The sequence below is a fragment of the Sylvia atricapilla genome, chromosome 6 (genome assembly GCF_009819655.1).
Source record: "Sylvia atricapilla isolate bSylAtr1 chromosome 6, bSylAtr1.pri, whole genome shotgun sequence".
Taxonomy (NCBI): domain Eukaryota; kingdom Metazoa; phylum Chordata; class Aves; order Passeriformes; family Sylviidae; genus Sylvia; species Sylvia atricapilla.
The window spans coordinates 16,257,227-16,276,477 of record NC_089145.1 but is presented as its reverse complement, the minus strand read 5'-3'; the positions used below and the strand labels follow the sequence as shown (position 1 = coordinate 16,276,477).

The 19,251-nt window shown below is 42.6% G+C and overlaps 1 protein-coding gene across 2 annotated transcripts in view; it reads right to left on the bottom strand.

Moving 5' to 3' along the window:
* Positions 1–201: 201 nt before the first annotated feature.
* The window catches only part of MOB2 (MOB kinase activator 2), a 110,039-nt gene continuing 90,989 nt past the window's right edge, over positions 202–19,251 (bottom strand). For both annotated transcript variants that reach the window (XM_066320937.1, XM_066320936.1), the window contains exons 2-5: positions 10,282–10,442; positions 8,985–9,078; positions 2,838–2,962; positions 202–1,549 (exon numbers count right to left, since the gene is read on the bottom strand). In XM_066320937.1, coding sequence (XP_066177034.1) covers positions 1,230–1,549; positions 2,838–2,962; positions 8,985–9,078; positions 10,282–10,442 — 700 coding nt within the window. In that variant the 3' untranslated portion in view covers positions 202–1,229. The remainder of the gene's footprint in view (positions 1,550–2,837; positions 2,963–8,984; positions 9,079–10,281; positions 10,443–19,251) is intronic.

Here is a 19,251-nt window from a genome sequence, read left to right as displayed (position 1 = left end):
TGGTGCTTATCTTCACATTCCCTGGAGGGGCAGTTCCTAGGGCTACTGAGAAAAGCAAGGAATTAATTATAAATGTAAGATCACAGGGTGGAAAACAACCCATTACTTACAAAGCTGGCTGCCAGCAGCACTCAGTGGTGGAAGGGAGGCTGTAGGGGTGAAATCTGGTGACTTCTGACGCTGCACACACAAAAACAAAGCTTGTGGCTGATAGATTTGTTTTTATTATTATAGAACAGATGAACTAAAATAAGCCAACAATATAATTTTATGCCAACAGCCATCTTTCTAGCACAGGCGGTGACTGACTCAGTTATACCCTTCTCCCCCCTTCCCCGGGCCTCTGTTCAGGGGAAAGCAAATGGTGGTGACGCTTGCACATGGTTTTGGGCTGCAGTGATCCTGCTCCTGGTTACCCGTGCAGGTGTGCCTGGGAAAAGAAGAGGCAGGGGAGCAGAGAAAAGAGTATATATGTTGTAGGAGCAATAAGCAGAAAGGTTTGTGGATTCTCTTGCACGTTCACACCTTGTGACCGAGTAGATGGGACAACTAGAGAATCTTGCCCACTTTCAACATGTAGCAATCCCCTAGTTGCTACTCTAGTCAAGCCAGGAGTTTCTTCCCATTCCAAGCTAACAAAGGGCAAGATGCACTCAGTGGGGGAGCTTTTGGCAGGATAAGGGGCAGTCTATGTAAAACCAAACCAAAAAACCACCCCCTCCAAAAAAACCCCAAAACAAACCTGCATTTTAAGCCACTTCAAAGTAAAAGTTACTTCTTATAATATAATAGATACTTTTTAAATGGCAGGACCACCATCCTAGAAAGACCAAAGGGCTTGCACTCAAGACCAAAGAAAGAAAAACAGAAAACCAACCAAACAAAAGAAAAAACAAAACAAAACAAAAAAAACCAAAACAACCAAAAAAGCCAAGAGTGGCCCCACTCTCAAGCTTGGCTCTTCTCTAAAAACAGCACTCGTCATCCATCTGGATAGGTAAAAGGAGGAGTGGACAGTAAATAGAATAAAACTGGTGCAACTTCTTGCCGGCTGGCGCATTAACCCAAAGCTCCGTACAGCCCCGTACGACTGCGCGTCCTGCGTGGCAGCATCTCTGCGGTCAGCTTTCATCGCTGTATATGCCCGTATGTATATCTGAACATATACATACACATACACACAATAGATTATATTGTTTATAATGTTAGTTTGGGTCCAGGAGGAGGGCTCATCTCTCTTTCACGTGGTTCTGTGCTCCTGCGCTGTTGCTGCTCCCGTTGCCGCTCCCGTTACTGCTGCTCCCGCTGCTGCTGCTGCTGCTGCAGAGGACCTCCGTGAGGTCATCCATGATGGTGGTCTCTTTAGGGTCCACGAGGTTGAACTCCCTGATGAATAGGATAAAGTGTGTGTAGAGTGTGTTTAAATGTCCGTGCAGCTCCAGTGCCAAAGTCTCCTTAAAGTGTGAGGAGTAGATATGGGCCAACACATGGAACAGGTACTTGCAGATCTTCTTCACTAGGGACTCAAATGAGTTTGGGAATTCCTTGCCTGAAAGGAAGATGGAGAAACACCATGATAGCACCAGCTGCTCCCTGTCAGCCCCACAGCAGCATCTGGGTAAGAGCAACCAGCTCAACTTACATAGCAAACAACCTGAGGGCCTGTTTCATAGTATCCTCTATTGGCAGGAATCTGGGGGACAAGGCTAAGGAGGTATTAAACATTTGCATTCAAAATCAAATTTTAAACCTTATGGGTTCAAAAAACAGGCAGCAAGTGTAGTTGTTCTCTAAAGGCACTACCTCTTTTGTTACTGGCTGTAAAAATGAGAAGTTCTGTGTCCTTATCTAGTTTGTCAAGGAGTGGTTTTCCCCTGGAACACCAATTCAGAGATCTTAAAATGGAAGCCAAGGTACATGGGCCTTGGTGGAGCGCAGCAGTTTGTACATAACTTTATATAACGTGTTCTTTCATTTCACTGTTGAAATCCTATCAAAGGAGTAAAAACCTGCCTCCTTCCAGATCAAGCTGTTTGTAAGCAAAGCTTACTATAAGCCTAATGTTTTCTATACTGTAATGTCCCATATTGTAATGACCTGGTTTCCCAATTACCTATTAAAGTGACTCATGAAGACAGCTGATTTTAGTCCTGATTAATCCCACCTACAGTAGCTTCAAGTTTCTATTTTCTCCCCCTTAACCAAAGGCATTGCATGTAGCAATCATGTTAGGATACAAATTTGAGTTAAAATTACTTTGCTGTTGCTTTTCAGCTCTTAAGAATCACATTCTTATTTAATCTTTGTATGGGAAAGGAGACTGCAGTGACAATGCAGAGCCTTGGGCAAAGAAAACAAGCCACATTGCTGCAATCCAATTTATTACCCACACGTCTTAATGCATTGAGGCTCTAATCGAAATAGTAAAGCCACACAGAGGTTGAAGTTTGCTATCAGCAGACTGTATTGAACACATGAATGCTGACTCTTTTCAGAATTTTATCCTTTATAAACTCAGGTTAGAACATCTCAAAATGCCTGAAGAAAAAGGGGTACTGATGATCAGATCAGGTTTGTGATACTTTCACTCCAGTTCATACACCAAAGAGGGTAAATTGTTTTTTACTGAAAGAATCAACCAAACTTATAACCTTCCTTCAAAAAAACCCCAAACAATCCAAACTACAAAAGAAACATGCAAAGAAGGAAAACTATATATAAAAACCCCAAACCCATCAAACGACAGTGAGAAAGTTGTCTGGTACTCATACACATGAATGCCAACTTTGACTTGACTGATGATGGCACCCCCAGAGAGCCCCGGGAAGCGGCCATACCGTATTTTGTTGGAAAGACGTCCTCATCTGTCACTAGCTTCTGCACCGAACTCATGACGAAGTCAACGTACTGAGGAGCAGTGCACTTGATCTTCTTTCCCCGCTCATCATACCAGTAGTACTGTCTGTGGAGAGAAGGGACAGTGTCACCACCTCGCACTCTGCCTCCTCAGCCACTCCTGCAAGAGGTTGTGTCCAAGTAATATAAAACAACAGCTGCTACAGAAGGGATTCATTTCTTTCTGCACTGAAGAACTTAAATTTGTGTTGGCCGGTTCTCTCTCCCTATCAGTCTAGGCCAGAGTGCAGGTGGCAGTACCAAGCACAGAAAGCCTTGCTGACAAGGCTCCAAGGGGAGAAGTAGTTCTGCTGAGGGAGTGATAACTCCCTATCCATGACAGGTTTACATAGAGTCTGTAAAACGGTACAGGAAAGCACTACAGAACTATACTTACAGGGCAACAACATTGCACAGTGATGAACTGATGGACTTCTGATGCTTAACCTCAGAGAGCATGAACTAGTTCTGTAGTGCAATACTGTGAAAGAGTCAGACGGTGGCTCCAGAACACCACCTTTTCCAGCCTGGGCTCTCCAGCACTGGCAGTGATTTCAGGTGCTCCAAATCCTGTTCCAAAATGCAACCCGGGGGAAGTTTTCAGGCCCCTTCTGCACATTCATACCAGTGCACGTTTGACCTCTGCTCCTTATTTACAGTTATAAACTCCCCCAAACACCTGAATTTACATGTGATTCTGCCACCAGTGAATATTCCTATTGGATCTTAACAAGTGATACATTCAAGAGCAACCATAAGTCAATCAGTTAGCCATAATCATTTTGATTAACTGCAGCCATCCCTCAGGTGACAATCTGAAGGCTACTAAACAACTAAATGTTGTTCCTTTTTTTAAAAAGTCACGGTTTATTAAAGCATCTCTACCAAAACCAGCTAGCCACTGGATTAGGCACACAGTAAGAAATGTTTTAGAAATAAAGAATTCACCTTCCTGAAAAGGAAAACACTTTAGAAGGTTTTTTTCCTATGTCACATTTAGACAAGCCGGTTTATGAACTTTTCTTCAATAAGTCTAAGCTCAAGGCACAGTCCTATATCATTACAGGGCTGATAAGAAATCCATTGTACTGGTCTTCTCCAACGACACTGTTCATGCCTCAAGGCATATGAAAACAAGAGGAAGCTGCAGAACTAAGTAGAGTAGTTCAAGTTAGGAGAGGAAAGGCAACTACAAACTAATTTTGCAAACATTAAGGTTTTAGAATTTTTCTTTCAGCTCCTTTTCACTTATGTAGTACTTGGTCACTCTGTTGTTTACTAGAAAGACAAGGATTGACTGCAGAATTGCCTAAAAAGGTGAGTGGGTGAAAACCACGGGAGTCAAAAATTCTATTTAGAGCTATGTCAGGCATCAAACCCAGCACCTGGGCCCTTAGGCACAGACTGTGCTCTTCACCACTGCTCACATTCTTTCTACAATCCACTTCTAAGGAATAATACAATGTAATGCACCAACACAACCTCATTTGTCTACTCCTGTAGTGAGAGAGAGTCCCAGGCAATTCAGCCTTTTTTTGGGTCTTGAGACAATGCTTGTCACCAAGAGCAGAGGCAGGCTGCACTGTTCTACCCCAGCAGTTCTCTTGTGCTGCAGGAATCCTAAACTGCAAGACGGAAAGCACAGTTCGGAGTTGCCCTTAGGTGCAAAACTGAGTGCTGATAATTGGATTTTAGCCAAAAGAAACGATTTGGCAACTGCAAAGTTCACTTATATTCTCATGCGAGTGAATAAATCTGCTTTAGCATCCCACTGCCTATCCTTTCTGCCTTCCCTTGAAAATTAGGAAATTAATTATGCCAAACTGGAATTAAACAGGAGAATCATTCACAGTAAGGGGATAACTACAAGGACTGTCCTGTTGATTAGAGCCATGTGTTTTTCTCATGTTTCAGGTGCTGTTGAAGAGATTTCACAGCTCTCAGGGGAAGAGAGGAGCCCCTGACGTGCCATGAACATCTCACACCTGGTACACGGCTTCCACCCACGCTGGAGTTATCTCCATGAACAGGACAGGAGCAGTCTGGGGCCATGGAAGGGCTCACTTGGGCACAGAAGCCTAATTGCATTCCACCACTGGCACTGTGACAGCACAGTCCCATATTAGGGAATGGAAGGGAAGCAGAAAGGACAAGAGGATGAGACTTAAGGGCACTTTTCAAAAAAGTTGCAGAATTAAATCTCCCCAGTATGGGCAGTATGAGGAATCTGCAGCTCCATTCTAAATCACAGGGAGAAATGACTATGGGTTTACCAGAGAAGAGCCTGAGATGCAAATAATGAAGCATAACACATGTGAAATCACAATACTGCATCTTAATATATGTATGTACTTTATCTCTTTTCCTCTAAAACATTCTAGGCTGGTGTTGATGACACAGAAGTCAAGGCAGAACAGAAGTTACACCAATATACAAAAAAAGCTTCTGGAAGGAGGGAAAGCATATACTGTGAAAATTATTTTACCTGGAAAGGAAGGAGAGAGAGTCCTGGTAGAAATACCAAAAAACAGGCAACATGAAGAAAGCAGGACAGAAAGCCAGAGGGAGGAGTATAGTGCTTGTGAGCAGCTGAAATAACTTTGATGGTTTCACAGAGGCTAAGCAATGTTTGAATGGCAGAGAAGAGAGAGGGGGGCATCATGTAAAACTATTTAGCTGGGGGAACTTAAATGTAAGAAAATGTAGAACTTACAAGTTTGATTTAAGCACTCTAGGAGGAAATCCCCTCCCTGTGCAGAGACACTAAGAGCAAGGTAAACATGAGAAAGGAGACTAAGATTAGAAAAAAAAAAGAGTAATAAGCGTTATCTATTAAGGGATTTCACAGGTCCAAAACATTTTGAAAGGTAGGCTTCCTGAAAGTTTGCATCCATCCTTGATTTCCACCTCAGGAGTTTTGTAGACTCATGCTTCTATGTACAGGAATTACATACACTCTTATTTAGTACACTCACCGCAGCACTTTGAGTTGTTTTACCCAAATGTCAGCTAGAAAACCAGTTTATAGCTCAGGGTGCTTTAGTTTATGCAATAATAAACTATAAAGCATACTGAATTTTAATAGCAAATACTGTGTTGAAATATAGTACCTGCTTTACAACAAGTGATAAACATATTAATGATCAAAATTAAGTAATTCCCAAAGTTATATTCATTCACGCTTACTAAAGTTTGAGGATAACTGGCCACTATGGTATTTCTCTTGGCATTATCCCACCTTGCCAGCAAATGCTTCCATCTGTTCTACACTGAGACTAAGTTTTGGTCAGATGTCTCCTAGTGACCATAAGCAGAAATTCTCCTTGCTGCGTGCAGATGGCTGTGCTATCTCACATATCTGACAAAGGACTGAAAGCTGCATCTGTCTGCAGTTTGTCAGTTGGCCACAGCTTCTCTCAGATGTTAAAACCTTACCTCAAATATTAAACTGCAACTAGTGCTTATTGTGCCAGCAAATACTTTAAATTTAGGACTGGGTACTTGCAGTGCAATTTCAATGTCAAGTAACTTGACAACCAACTAGTTCTCAGTAGTTACATGAACATCTCAACCATATATAAAAGGAGCCTTTCTTAGGCAAGGCCAGAATGGTGTGATCCAAAATGTGTCATCAGGAACTGAGCAGGGAAAATACAAAACTGGAACAGAAAGCAGAATTTCATATGGAACTACTCAAGAAATCAGCATGGGAAAAAAATGGCAAACTGCACCTTAAATCCAAGGTAATGTAATTCCATGGCAATCTTATATAGCCAGATGCTATTTTATTCCAAAGGACAGGAACAAACAGACCATGGCCACAGAAGGCTAATCCTGGAGTGTCCACCAGATTAATCAGCAACTGACACCAGTGTTTAGGTGTCTCTCTTTACACTGGAGACAGGTCCAAGGCACAATGAGCCACAGCAACTGGTGCTTCTCCAACACAACAAGCACTTCCTTAGCTACCAGAGCTAGGAAAGGCAGAACAAAAAGACCAGGACTTGGAGAACACAGTTATGAAGGGGGCCCACAAAGCTGTACTGTGCTGAGGTGTGTAGGCAGCTGATCTCGCCTTGGTGGCTTTTTCACAGACCCATACACTTGCTAGAAGCAAGCAGCCTCCAATTTGCCAACGTGAATCAGCCACCTGCCCCCAAGTACAGGAGGGTACTGAGGTTGTTATGATTTAGCTACACACAAACTGTTTCAAGTGCTTCACCTAAGTGTAGACATGCTTCCTGTTATTCCCAAATAGCGCAATTTTTCAGTTTTCCAAAACAAAGAACAGGAACATTCTGCTATCAGTCCCTACCACTAAAAATACAGGCTACAGCTGCAGTTGCCTACAGGCACTTCCTCTCTTTATTCTGCACCACAAGGTGCTTATAGAGAACTCTTGTTTAAGGCTCACTAGAGCAGAAGGGAGCAACACTAATGCAGGTTCCTTGTCACCCCTCCTTTTAGCCACTATTTCCCACCAGCCAAGTGGACAAACAGTTAAACTCAGTGCTTAGGACAGCCAGTGCTGCATCAGGAATTTAAACATGAGCAAGCTTGGTAACAAGAATCAACAAAATACTCATCTCACTGCTCACCATTTCTTATTTAGAGACATGCTGTCTCCTTCTGATAGAATCTGGGTCCAGAAGAGATTTATTACTTTTTTTTCCATCTTGGTTTCAAAGTCTCTAGCATGGTCTTTAACTGACAGTTATCATTCCAACTTTTACATGCAAAAACACCTTCCATATACTTTGCATCCTTCTGAGTGCTCTCAAAGAAAGCCCCTGATAATAATTTTAAGTGTACAAGATAGCCCAGTGCATTAAGCAAGCCTTTCCTTCAAAGAATTATGTAATGACTGTCAGAGATACAATATAGATCTATGGTTCTGTTGCATATTCCCTGGGATGTTGTTTGATGTACCATGACATTAACTGTCCAGTCATCTCTTTTAAAATCCATCTCCAGTAAATTAATCTCAGGAAATGCAAGAGGAGGGAAGGATTATCAACACATATTGGAGGGAAAAAACCCCAAAACACAACAGGCTTATTCATACTTGACTGGATCTCAAATTCCATTATGTTGCACTGTGCTCATCAGGAGCAGAAGTTTATCCTAACTTTTTCTTATATTCACACTGTACAGTAACACTACAAAGCTTTCTTTCAGAACTAACTGCTAGTCAATGTTAAAGTCTACTTCGTTCCAGAGGCAGAAAAACACCAAACCAACAGTTTTCCTTATTCTTGCAAAGCTGCCACTTGTGTCCTCTGTGTCCAGGGGCTCAGGCAGAGAACCTGTGGCTCACGTCAGGCTAGAGGTTATCCATCAGCAGCCTGGAGCTGTGTCAGCATTCCAGCTCTCAGGAGCACCCTGTGAGGTTTTCACAACTCACTCCTCCTGCCCTGCCTTCTCTGGAAACCCAGCACTGTGAGCAGTATGGGCAGTCCTGCCTTGCCCTTGCTGAGCAGCACACTCTGTGCAGACACTTCCATGAGCAGCTGCATTGCAGGCTCAGGGCTGAGCTCTGCAGGACAGGGGCACAACAAAGGACATGGACCCAGCCAGGTGACATTCGGAGACACAGCATGAGCTGACAACCCCAAGACTCACTCAGGCTTTTTTAGCTGTGAGATTATAAAAGCTCAGGGTTTCCTTTGTTTGGGGCCCACCATGGAGGCACCAGATTGGGCTGTTATGAGGTTCTTTAGTTACTGTACCAAGTAAATTTTAAGGATTTGGATATCCAAGACTCTGCTATGGAAAACCTGGGTCAAGCCAGTAAGAAAAGCTGGTCTGAGTGAGCACACACATGGTCATTTGCCTCTCTGATCTGACCTTATAAAACCAGCTCAGAGCACTCAAGAGATCCTCATCCTTCCAGTCCTCCACAAAAACAGATTTCCACCATACTTCCCTGCTGAGGGGAGAGAAGAGGATGCACAGCTGACACATTCTCAGCAAGTAGAGACCTGCTGTAAAACACTTGCCCGGTGCCATCCAATACCAGTATCCTCTCCCAGGCAACTGTGAAGACATGGAAACCTTGCACATATAATAATATGAAAACACTGACTTACGTATTGCACACTGCCATGGTCTGACATGACTCTCCTGTACAGAATTCTGAGATTGTACTATACTGTAAGTTGATGTGATGAAAGAAAGTTGTTGCTGAAAAATAAAGAAAAGAAATTCAGAAGTAAAATACTTTCAAACACTCGTTATCCTCTAGACAATTATTTAAATACAGTAAATGAAACGACCTCAGTCTTGAGCTTGCATACAAATTTAAACATGATTTAGCTAAATGAGCCTAATGATGAACTGCAAAACAAAGAGGTACACAGAATGAAAGCTCTTGTTTTGATTTAAGATGAAAGCACCATGATGCATTAGCTCTTATTACTCACAAAGCAGCAAGACTGGAAAGTGTCTCTGTCATCAGCCTCACCTTTACAGTAGAATACTCTGCTATAAGCTGAAGGCAAACAATTTGCTACATTCTTTTGAAGTCAGACTTAAAATCTACAGTGGCTAGAAAACAGCACTATTAGTTTTCACAACACATCTTGTAAAAACAACCAGCATGAAACCTAGTACATTTCTATTTTTTAAGAATCTCCTGAGATAATTTAACTTCTTAATACTTCTCATGGGGCACCTCACTTTTTCTTAATGAGTCTCTATAAAGCTTCCTAGTGTGCAGTCTAAAGTAGTTTCTTGCTACTACCACACACTGTTGAAAACATAAACAAGAGTGGGCCATAGCTGCAAGGTGAGGACTGCAGGAGTAAAACAGCAAAGTACAGCAAATTAGGGCTGAAGCGCACAGGTACAGCATTCAGTCACAGTAGCTGGTCACATCTCTGATTTTCAGCCTGTCTACTGTTTAAATCCACAGTAATTCCACCAAAATTTGGAAGGATTGGGGAGGAAAAAATCTGGCCAAAAGAATTCACAACTTCTGGCTATAGGCATAAGTTGCTTTACATACAAGTCTTTAGAAACTACGTTTTTACAATGCTTCTGGAAAGTCAGTAGCTGGAGCCAGAAACATGCAGAACCAGCCAGTTCAGCAAGCAGTCAATGGGAATCTTGATGGCTCTCCAAAGAGCATCCAAAACTGCAGTGCCCTCAGTGCCACAGGGAGGGAGCTGGAAGGAGGAAATGCATCAAGGCTTTCATGCTGCTGAGCACAGCTGGGCTGTGCGTGACACAGCTTAATTACTACTCAAGGTATAATGACATGCATTACACAGTAAGCATAAATAGTCACTGAGTGTTTCTCTAAGCACTGAAAGCAGCAAAAAGAGTGAATGAATGGCCTCTTGAGGATGGACAGCAAGCTCCGAGCTGTATGAACACAATACTCACTGTTGCTGGCAAGCCACTCATTGAGGTCTATTTCCCGTGGTAACATCACTAGTTCCTTAAATTCGAAGTCGGTAATTCTGGATTTCGTATATTCTGGCTCTAGGTAAAGTTTCTTCTCTTCTGGTGCTGGCTTTTTACCATTTGGCTTTCCCTTGGATTTCCTGCAAAAGATTAAAAAAGAGAGAAGTGGGGTTTGTTCTACTGTTGAACAGCTATAGACACCTGAAAGCAGCTGGGTCATCCAAACTCCTGTATTTGCCTTTACACTGCTCCTCCTGCATTCCCTTCCCCATAGCTTCATTTTGCTGCTCTATCTCCCCTGCCCTTTGGCCAGACAAGATTGCAAACTCTGGGAGAGCCACTGGCCCCTCCTCAGGCCTGTTGACTGCTATGTCCTGGTGACAGCAGGACAGCTCTGTCCCTGAAGGAGTTCATGTGAGGACCAACAACAACTGTGTCACACAGCTCCTGGTCACCTGCAGAATGGGAATCTGAGAAACAGCAAATCCAACTGCTTCAAGAAGATAGCTGGAAAAGCTGGTGCTGCTTGTTTGAAACCTACAGCATTCCTTTCTCTCCAGCCATATCAGGAGCCTTCTGAAGTGAACTCCACTTCACTTCCATCTGTGACTCCAGCTAAAAGCAGTGATAACCACAAAAACACAGGTTTTCTCAATTCTAGGGATACCTGGGACAGAAATGTCTGAGTTCATGTTTTTATGAAAACCCTTGGAAATCCAATGCATTATGAAATAACCTTACATTTGAGTTTATAAAAGCACAGAAACCACATTCCATGAAAGATGTTTATCTCCATGGCATATTGTGACCTTTCATCTCCCATCTGTAAAGTGTTTGCTGTAATCACTGGAGTTTTCCTCTCACTTGTTTTTAAATAGACTCTCAACCCAGCCCTGGACCAGGGATTCAGTAGGACTTCAAAGGAAGGACAGCAGGTCAAGCACTGCGGTCTTTTAGGCTATGTGGTCAAACACCCATGTGTTCCTACAGTTAAAAAATCCACCTAAGCAGAGATGGAAGATCTATTTAATGGTGAGGCACAATCACAGGGCAATACTTGCTGTCCATTATAATGTAAAAACAAAGAAGAGATGCCAGTTCTTTTCTAATGTCAGGCTGTCTTCATTAAAGTGGTTTTTAAGGATCTGTAAGCCAAGACAAGCCCACCTTTGCAGACGACTGCATTAAGTTTGCTGTCAAAACTCATTGAGATCTCATCCAAAGGAAACAGCCCTCACACTTTGGCTCTTAACACACTTAAATAATCTCGCAACTGTGTTCCTGTCTGAGATACACGCCGGCCTAATTTCTGCTGTGAGGATGTGATAAACATCTTTCCTGGAATGGTGTTTGAAGTCTCAGTGCTCTTCTTACGAAAATACGATCTCTTGGTTTTCTCATTTCATGGGCTCTTTATTGATGTGTTTATTAAACCCATCTTCAGAAAGATTCATCATCCACACGATCCCTACTGGAGCAGGGAGAGACCAAGATGTGCCTTCCACAGGAAAGTAACATTTTAACTTGGGTCACCAGCAAAGCCAGTGTTCACTGTCTTAAACTTGTGTTCAGTCTTCTCACCTATCTCTCTAAACAGTAAATGAAGACTAGAGGGACTTCAGAAAGGCCACCATGAAGGAAAATCAAGGAAAACTTGGTGACAGCAGCACAAGAGACACAGCCTCATGATGTATTTACACAGATGTGCAGAAAGCACTGCAGGTATCTGGCAAAGAACAGATGGTCACACCTTTCCTATGTTAATGAGAAAGTTGGGCTTCATGGTTTTAAGAAGGGATGCCTGTGACATATTTTTAAATAATACAACATAGAATATCTTTCTATAAAATAAAAATACAGAATGAAGATAAACTAAAGGCAGTATTCATGAAGATGAATTCAGCACAAGAGCTGTACTCCTGCACATTTCCTACCATGTCTTTTTTCCATAGCAGCACATTCCTATCCAAATGGAGCCTGCTGTATTTGTCCCTTTATTTAATGAAGTGAACTGGACTAATTCTCATAACCACTCCACAAAGATGTTTTAGGACATGAGAATACAGCTGTTCCTCAGTGCAAGGCTCTTAATACAAAGGGGTTACTTGGTTAGATAACAGTTCCTGGTTGTTGGACTATTCCTGTCTTCAAACCCTTGCATTTGTGCTACATTTAGTGGTTTCTGGGTTCAGTTTGGCTGCAGGGGGAGGGGGCCAGGATTCTGGCATTCAAGGATAAGTTGATTTTTTTTAGGAAAATTATAGTTCTAGTAACAGTCATGCAGAAAATACCTTCAGCTTCAGAGACTGGTTTGACAAACCGCATTAACCACACTGGGGGAGAAAAGTTATCAGTGAGAAGTAGTTTGGATAGAGTTTCTGTCTTTGCTGTAATTCCGGATAATTAAACCAAGGGCCCCAGGTTAGGGCTGTGCCACATCAGCTAAGAGCAGTCTTCTGAAAGGAGGAGGAGGGAAGAGAGAGACAAAGAGGTCAAAGACAGTCTGTCAGAGTCAGGCTGTGGAGGGAAACCACAGAAGGAAGCAAGACACAAGAGACTGAGGCAAGCCTTCCATCACATGGGAATAGGTGGGGTGTACCTCATCCTCACTTCAGCATCTCTTCCCCATTTCAAGAGAATAAACAAAAAATTCAACACTAAATATATTTCAGGAGTTTGCTACTGCAAACAACACTACATTGTCCTTTTTCAAAACACAAAGCCTCTCATTTTCACACAAACGTCAATTCTCTGTTAGATCAGTACATGCAGCTGCTTTGAGTCTTTCTGCAACTGCCTTGTGCTGAAACTGGAGCACTTCAAACAAAAGCTTCCTGAAGAATCCCATGCTCTGCCCCTTTCCAAAGCTTTGGCTCAGTTTAAGAAGAACCTCTTGGATATCATCACAGAACCTGTAAAATACCCAGAATCACTGCTATCAAAGGATTTAGGCACACCACTGAAACCTGTATGTCAAATTGCCATGTACAGCACAAGTATCTTGTTAACCTTCCACAGCTTCTGAGACCACAGCAAGACCGCTGAAATTGTTTACACCAGCACATTTCCACAACCTGCATGCAGTGCAGCTGGGACACTAAATGGGCCCAGTACTGTAAGTACAAGGTACAAAACAAAAACAAAAACAAACACAAACAAACAAACAAACAAACAAAAAAATCCAGCCTTAAAAGTGTCATTTTGAACTGCACCATGTATCCCTCTCCAATTAGTCAGAACTTAGAACTTAGGTTCCATTAACTCACTCAAATTAACCGAGTCATGCTCAGTCTAGGCTGTAAAACTCTGGCTTTAGTTTGGGAACACCAATACCAGTCCACAGTGTAAAGCATTTTCGTTTTAAACTTACAAAGCTGGAACATACAGCAGCATGGTAAAAACCCTGTTCTAGACACAAAATTATGTATGATTAAGAATCAACCAAGAATACTTCCAAGAATACAAAACACCTGTTTATTTCAGATATACCAAAGCTCATTCATTCACAATCACCAGGATTACCAAACAGTGCAAAGTTTAGGAATAAGCTTCCTTCCCTCTGTGCTCACCCCTACACCCAACTTCACTGCTGTTTCAAAAACCTGTAAAGAAAACACCAGCTGGGCTCAACTCCAAAGGCACCAAGTGAAACATTCATCACCTGCTTCTTTTGAGCTCTTCTCATTCAAAATGCCTTCCTAAATTTTTCATTTTTTGTTTAAAGTACACAAATACAAAGAAATGGCAAGAACAACAGAGTTTTACTGTTCTATTCAGGAGACACCAAAATTCAACACCTGTAAATGACTGTTTATTGGAAAACATAACTAAATGTCATCTAAGACCTCAAAAAGAGCAGAATTTTTGAAACACAGCTATAGCCACCTCAAGTCCTGATTCAAGTTTACGTGATTGTTTCTTCAAAAACTAGCAAATTCTGCTGAATTTGTCTGAACATGTCCATGCCACATCAACTGTATCACCCAAGCAGCTGCAGAAGCAGCTGTTATCCAGCACTTTGGTGGTCTGTCCACAGCTTAGACAAGTCTTGTCCATCAGTACTTAAATACTATTTAAGGAAAGAAACATCTTCAGGGAATCCAGGGAGACAGCACTGTACAGTTTTTACTGACAAGCAAACCAGAGTACAAACTAATCTCTCAGACAATTCCCAGGCTAGATTTGCCTCTGGTTTTAGGGACTCAGCTGAACATGATGCCACAGGCCAAGTCACGCCCAAAATTTCAGACAGGGAAAAGGCGAAAGGGAGAGCGCTCGTCTGAAGTCTTAGAAGAAGGTTCAGCAAACTGGTGCCAGGCAAAGACTGTGCAACACTAATGCTTCTAGCAGGGCTGCCACTCTCAGGCCTGTGTCCAGCTAGAAAACACATCAGCTGGAAGTTTGCCTGGATTTCACTGGAGACAGAGAGGTATAAGACACTCCACCAAGTGACAGCACACTGATGATTTTTTCCCCGAGTCTAACTGCTTTATTAAGATCAAATAAAAGTGCCAATTTCCCAGCCTGCTTTCTTATCCCGTGTCAGTAAATAAAGATCCTCCTCTAATCTTGCTCTCTCATTTCCTTCTTATCAGATGCTCAGCAGTTTCTTGGTTTAAAAAACTCTGCACTTCAGAACATCTTGGAAGCACCATCAAGGTTTAGTTTTAACATCATTCTGAGGAAGTGTTATTCCCATTTCAGAGCAGAAACTGGCTGGAAGGTTCAAAATTGATTCATGGTACAAATGCTAAAGATGTGCCTCAGTGTAAACCAACGTGGTTTGTTTGGAAAGAAGCACACATGAAGCAATCTGATTTAGCTGAAGAAGGACCAGAGACTCAATGTCTCCACATCCCAGTGTGGATGTGCTCCATAACCTGATGTAGTTCACATCACTTTGGAATGGCACCAGACATCCATGGTTCTGGTCATGCACATGATTTATTACCAGGTTGATCACTAGGGAAAACTAATGATTTATTAAATGCCAAACTTCCCCTAAACTGACCATACTATTATAGACAATATCTACCAGTCCAGGATTCCATTTTTTTTTTTTTTTTCCCCAAGGAAACCAGCAGAGCTGTAATAATTTCTTGCTGTCTCTAGCAAGCTGTGCAGTTTCTTACATTGCATCTGAAACTGAAATCTCTTCAAGGACAACTGATGATACTTTTACCCCCCTCTCCCATCCTCCACACCAGACTAACTCTCCTTGGGATTAATAGCCGTTTACTTTTTCTTTTGAAAGTAAATGTTATCAGTGGGTTTTCTCATTTTAGTCCAGCATATTAAAATGGAAATAAGAGTCACTTAAGAAAGTTTAAAAAAATATTTTAGAAGTCTATAGTGGTGATGACCAGGAGCTGCAGGCAAAACTCCCACCATTGTGCCCTCTGGATTATGCACCAGTTCCAGGTTCCAACCAAGTCTCAAACACTCCAATTTCTACTGGGAAATTTACAAAACAAGTCTGAGAGGCCTCACATGGCAAATTTGTCTCTACAAACTTCAAAACTCACTAGTCATCTCAAGTCTGTGAGGATGGAAATTACCATGGATCATGAACCTTACACAACAAAGACATGTATTTTGTGATTAATGTGGTGGGGTTTTTGGGGCTTTTTTTAGCACCTGACCCTATTCCTGACACAAGGTTAACTGCTATAATCCTAGCGACCAAATTCAAAAGAGAGCTAGTCTCATCTGTTGCCAACCCAGCTGTGACATATTCCATTACTACTGATGAGATTACAGCCCCGCAGCTCACAGCAGCACACACAAAAAAAATGACACAAAAAGAAAAAAATTGTTTCAAAGAACATCAAAACCAAAGATGCCCACAGAAATATTACCAAATTATATTAAAAACAACACTGAAGGGCTTGGGGGTTATTTTCAAGTAACCTGGCTTGCACTTTACGATTTCTATAGTTCACAGTCTGCAACAGCAACACCATATTCCAAGTACACCTCTACACTGAACTAGCTGGTATCTCAAACTATTGTGGCCTTCAATTTTTTATCCTGTCATATTTTTTTTTCTTTTTCAAATGTTGCGTTTTAAAACACGCACCACTATATGAAGTGTTATAACGTGAAACACTCCTACCAAAATCTACTTTTTTGACACTCAAAGGATGGGGGTTAGTTTCTTAAAAGACAAAATCAGAGAGGCAGTAAACCAACATTGTAGCAGGCCACACTTTATAAACACTGCTTTTATTCTTCCAGTGAATAAGGATTTAGAATTCAAAATTCCAGAGGTACTGGATGTTTGCATTTTAGCTTCTCTCCTCTTCCCTTCTTTAGCTAGGGAGTCAAAGGAGACGTGAGTGGGACAGAAGAGGGAGTAAAACACATTAAGGCAAAAAAATTCCAATATTCAAGGTCTCTCCCTCTAATGTACTCCCTTCGCAGAAAGGAAAAACACAGTGAATTCAGCCATGCACAGAAGGCTACAGCTTTGTACGGTAAACCAGGTCAGCTGCTCACAGACATACTTTTTACCTTTACAGGCTTTTTAAGTGGCTCTTTACTGGAAATAAATTATCAGTTAATTTCTGGTTACAAATGTTCTGCGTAAGCATGGGAGTCCTGAACCCATTCATAGCAGGAAGGAAACAGTTTTATGAGCTGAAATTTATGAGTCCAAGTGACAAGAACAATGAAGAAGCAGGTTACGCCAGTTCTTAGGGGTCAGGAACAAACTCTTGAAGGCTATCCAGTTTCCTACCCAGCAGCCCACTGCCTTTTCTCCTCAGTTAAGAGCAAGAACTGGAAACTTAGAAGGGCTATGGAGCTCAAATCCCTTCTTGGTAATTCAGTGTCTTTGTTTACTGGTACAGCGTGCACAAAAAGGGGAATAACAGCTTCCTTCAAACACCAGTCAAGCTGCCCTTCCTTTGAGAACAACACTAGAGACGATGCTTGTTTCCCCTCTTTCTTTGAAACAGCACAAGATTAGCACCTCTGGAGGTTTTCCTGCAATCCCATGTCCTGTTTTAACCCAGATCACTGCTAAGTCTTCAGCTGGAAATGCCACGTGACAGCACACCCAGAGCACAAATCCTGGATGTACACATCCACGTTCAGGATTGAAAAAGAAAAGAACATCAGCATGGGAAAGGAAGCTGTGCAAGGTACTGGAAAGCAAGCCCAAATCCCAGTGCAGCATTCAGCACAATTGTTCACAGATTGCTGTGGACAGTGCTTTTCTCTGGGGCTGCGGAAGGGAAGGAGACTAAGCTTTTTAAGGCAGTCTCCATTCTGATCTCCTCTTGCCCAGGTCTCTGACAGACCCCTCTGACCTCAGCTGCATTCTTCTCCTCTCCTGCCCTGGGTTAGCTCCAGGGCTCGGTTGCTGCGCAGGTCTAAGGGGGCTGCGCAGCATAAAGCGTCTTTGGCAGTATTTCTGGCCCTGCTTCTTCATTTTTGTTCTGTTTTTAAAAGTCACTAATAGTTTATTTAAGAGGAGGAGGAAAGAAGAATGTACCCGACATGCCAGGGAAACATTTTCTTTGGGATTCTCATAGTGGCTCTTTGCCTTAAAAGGGAATCTTCGGTTGGCCTCTGGATGCTCTGCTGTAAACAGTCGGTGCCAAGGCATGGCAGGCATGTTAAGGATGACAAGTGCCATAACATTATTTCATAATGCTGCTTCTCAACAGAAAGCCCAAAACATACTGTAGGGCCAGACTGATCTCCAGCTGGTGCTGCTGGCAAAGCAAGGAGAACAAGGGGCACCCGCACCATGACATGTCTGGTACATCAGGCCTTTCTGTGCCCTTTTGTAGGACTCCCCACCCACCTCCTGGTGAAGGGGCTGGGACACAAGTCCTACAGAGACCAGCTGACTGAGCTGGGGTTGTGTGGCCAAGTGAGAAGGAGCCTCAGGCGACCTTAGCACCTCTATAACTACCTGAAAGGAGGTTGCAGCAAGAAAAGGTCTCTTCTCCCAAGTAACAATGGATAGGACCAAAGGAAATGGCCTCAAGGTATAGACTGGGTATTAAGAAAAAATTCTTCACCAAAAGAATTATCAGGCACTGGAGCAGGCTGTCCAGGGAATTGGTGGAGTCACCATCCCTGGAAGTATTTATCATGCGTGGATATGGTTTAATGGTAGACTCAATGAGCTCAGGGGTCTTTCCCAACCCAAACAGCTATGATTCTTCCTACCTCACCAGTACATCACCTCCCAGCACAAGCTCCGTGTTTGCCCACAGTGGTGTGTCAGAGGCGCTTTAACTCCCCTGCTGTGACTCCCAGGGGTTTGTTTGCTGGCGCCCAGAGTGCCCCATCTTGCCTCCAATGCAGCTCTGGGAAGAACGGCTGCAGAGGCAAGGCCAGGCACGCCACAGCTCAGCTAATGCTACAAAAATGTGCACAGTGCATTCTTGTGGTAAAACACACTGCACTCGAGTTCCCTTTCTTCCCCGGGCCTACCTGCCAGAACTCCTCCCCCAGACTGAAGGGAGGTATCCAGCTTCCTGACTGCAAAGTCCTTGCCCTCTCCAAGTTCTCCTCCAGATAACACAATTGGGCCGCCAGGAAAGCCATGTCCAATGGGAAACAATCAGATGACTTATTTCTAAGAGCCAGTGATATAATTTAAAAGAAACAATTCACTAGAAGAAACAAAATTACCCAAGCAATATGCAGTTGTTCTTCATTTTGAAATGTGCTCTTTTGCCTTGGCGGCAAAAAGCCTTCACACACCCCAGTCAGGTGGTGCCAGCATGAAGGCTCAGCAAGATCCTGTTCTTAAGCAACTTACTACAGTCCAGATTTCTGGTAATTTGTGGAACAGGAAATAAAAAGGACTAATTTTTCCAATTTTCAACATCTCTATGTGGATCCAAATAAAGTCTGTGGTAACAGATTCAGTAGGTCATAGACTGTGTTGTAACAATTTATTTACTCCACGCTCAGAACAAACCACAC